Source organism: Gymnoscopelus braueri (genome assembly GCF_963280865.1).
Source record: "Gymnoscopelus braueri genome assembly, chromosome: 1".
Lineage (NCBI taxonomy): Eukaryota > Metazoa > Chordata > Actinopteri > Myctophiformes > Myctophidae > Gymnoscopelus > Gymnoscopelus braueri.
Genome location: NC_137603.1, coordinates 62,393,372 through 62,396,462, shown reverse-complemented (window position 1 = coordinate 62,396,462; position 3,091 = coordinate 62,393,372). Strand labels below are relative to the sequence as shown.

The following is a 3,091-nucleotide window of genomic DNA, read 5'->3' as shown; positions in this document are numbered from 1 at the left end:
GTATGTAACAAACCTTGCTTTGTACTGAATCGAGTCTCCTCACTTCAGTGGTCCGACCATTACTGTCGTGTCGGGGGGCGGGGGGTAGTTGGTGGTACTTAGTTCCGGGGGTTTCGCATGACCGTGGCGCGCATGCCCGAACATCAACCTAATGTGTTGGGTTTTCCAAAATAAACCAACACAACTTTATAGAAATTGCAACCCAACAATAACTCCATTCCCAACAGAAATAACCTAGCGAATTGGGTTCTCAGAATACCCATTTCCATAAAAATAACCCAATTAAATTCACCAACAGGCTCAACCTAGTGGTTGGGTTGACAAAACAACCCACCATGTATAAGAGTGTACTGTTCATTATGGTGTTCCTTCTCTTGCTCCAGTACCTCACAGTCAAATTGTTCTCCGAAGGCCTCCAGCAGGTAGGGAGCGCCCTCAGCAGGAGTCACGGTCCTTCCCACCTCAGAGCTCAGAGACGTCACTCCTTTGCCCTGGATTCCACAGGGCACAATGTGCTGGAACCAGGTCAGGTCAGTGCTACAGTTCAGAGCTATGCCATGAGACGTGATGTACCGCCCACAATGGATCCCTATAGCACATATCTTGTTGTCTCCGACCCAGACTCCGGTGTGGGGGGACATTGAGGCCTGGATGCCGAGCTTTCTACAGAGTGGAAGTTGGATGGTGTTCCTTCTCTTGCTCCAGTACCTCACAGTCAAATTGTTCTCCGAAGGCCTCCAGCAGGTAGGGAGCGCCCTCAGCAGGAGTCACGGTCCTTCCCAGCTCAGAGCTCAGAGACGTCACTCCTTTGCCCTGGATTCCACAGGGCACAATGTACTGGAACCAGGTCAGGTCAGTGCTACAGTTCAGAGCTATGCCATGAGACGTGATGTACCGCCCACAATGGATCCCTATAGCACATATCTTGTTGTCTCCGACCCAGACTCCGGTGTAGGGGGACATTGAGGCCTGGATGCCGAGCTTTCTACAGAGTCGTATGACTGTCCTCTCCAGTTCACACACGTACCAGCGCACGCTCTTCTTAAAACAGGCCAGGTGCAGGATGGGGTAGCACACCAACTGGCCCGGCCCGTGGAAGGTTATGAGACCGCCACGGCTGGTACGCACAAACTCTGCACCGAGTTGTTTGAGTCTCTGTTCCTCTTGGGGAGGGTATGGAGCCTGTCTCAGACCTGTGGTGTAAACCGGAGGATGTTCACATAACAGCAACACATTCTTCCCTCCTCCATCCAGATGCTGTCTGATGTAGGACTGCTGGACCTGCAGAGCACTGGAGTAGGACTTCAGACCCAGGTTGACCACCTCCACCACCGCCCTGCCCTTCTGCAGCATGCTCACTACTGGTTATAACCACTGCTTTACTACTGCTTACTAGCCTACTGGTTATAACCACTGCTTTACTACTGGTTATAACCACTGCTTTATTACTGTTACTAGCGTACTGGTTAGACTACCACTGATAACTCTCTCCAGACAGAATGTTGTGCTCACGATTTTCAAATGCGTCACCAACACCAGAAATTGTTTTTAAATTAATATGTCTTATAAGTTTAATGTTTTACATACTACATTGTAATAAAACACTTGTGTGTCAACACAGAAGGTTTAAATGAATGAAATTTTGATTGTTATTCAACTGCACAACTGTTTAGCTCGTCCGTTGAGGTGAGTCCACATCCCATGAGCGGGTTGCTGTTTAATTCAAGACTCACTGCAGTGGTGTCAAATAGATCTTAACCAAATTGTTTCTCGTCTATGAGAACTAGAGGTTTTCTCGATGTCTTCAATGAATCGCAGTTCTGTATTTCCCAAATGTCTGAAGAGTGTCAGCCGCTGTACTACTCCAAGGTCGCTAGTCCACAGGTGTCTCTGTCGCTGCGTTTGCCCCTTTATACTGTGCCCAGCAGTATGCCTATGTCATCATGCTCATGTCACTATGACTGAGCTATCGCCATATAAGGAGTTCCCAATGCAGGTACGCCCAAATATGGAGTGTGTTGTCCAACCTCAATGTGTCGTCATGGCATCATACACAAACAAATCAGTCAGCTCCATATATGAGCACTAGAGCAATCACAACCATACATGGAGCTTGGGTTGACATCCCGCAGTTCCCCCGCGGGATGTGATCAATGAGTATCAAAAAGGGGTACATAAAAAAAGAATGTCTCTTAGCCTCGGAGATACTATAGGGCTGAAGCTTCATCTTCTTTCCTGGCTCTGTGAAGATGTCATTTTGAGTCACATACTGTAGGTGTGCCCAGGACAGGTCAGAGAACACATAATTAAAGACCTAATTAAATGGAAAAATATGTTTTTCACACTTTTAAAGCACATCAGTGGCCATAATGAAGATGTTAATTATTCTTAAAAATAGACGCAAGTATACATACACACATATATATATATATATATATATATATATATATATATATATATATATATATGTATATATATATATATATATATATATATATATATATATATATATATATATATATATATAGACATATATATATATATATATAGACATATATATATATATATATATATATATATATATATATATATATATATATATATATATATATATATATGTTTACATACATACATACATACATACATACATATATATATATATATATAGACATATATATATATATATATATATATATATATATATATATATATATATATATATATATATATGTTTACATACATACATACATACATACATACATACATACATACATACATACATACATACGTGTGTATTTTAATGGCCAAAGTCCCTAAAAGTCCAATTTTAATTAATTCCTGTCAAACCCAAACGTACATACTGCGTAATTACATCAGTAAGCCCTTATAAAAAACTAGATTTTGTGCGGCCTGAAAATCCAGTCCTATGTTGCGCTGATCAGAGCAAAGGTCAGAGTTATGGCCATTTTAAATGTTATACATTGCTGTAAAACTGCAAGTGCCTCATATGTGTGCAATTTAGTTATTTCTTGAAGTGACTATTGTCATGACAGATCCCTGAATATCATTTGTGCCAAGTCTGGTGAGGATT

General features: G+C 41.6%; 1 protein-coding gene across 1 annotated transcript; it reads right to left on the bottom strand.

Annotated features, from left to right (window-relative positions):
• Positions 1–663: 663 nt before the first annotated feature.
• LOC308089490 (octanoyl-[acyl-carrier-protein]:protein N-octanoyltransferase LIPT2, mitochondrial-like) lies at positions 664–1,672 on the bottom strand (the record flags this gene model as incomplete). The annotated part of the gene is made up of 1 exon (XM_080434241.1): positions 664–1,672. The coding sequence occupies exon 1, from the start codon at positions 1,351–1,353 to the stop codon at positions 664–666; it is 690 nt and encodes a 229-aa protein (XP_080290367.1). The 5' UTR covers positions 1,354–1,672.
• Positions 1,673–3,091: the final 1,419 nt, after the last annotated feature.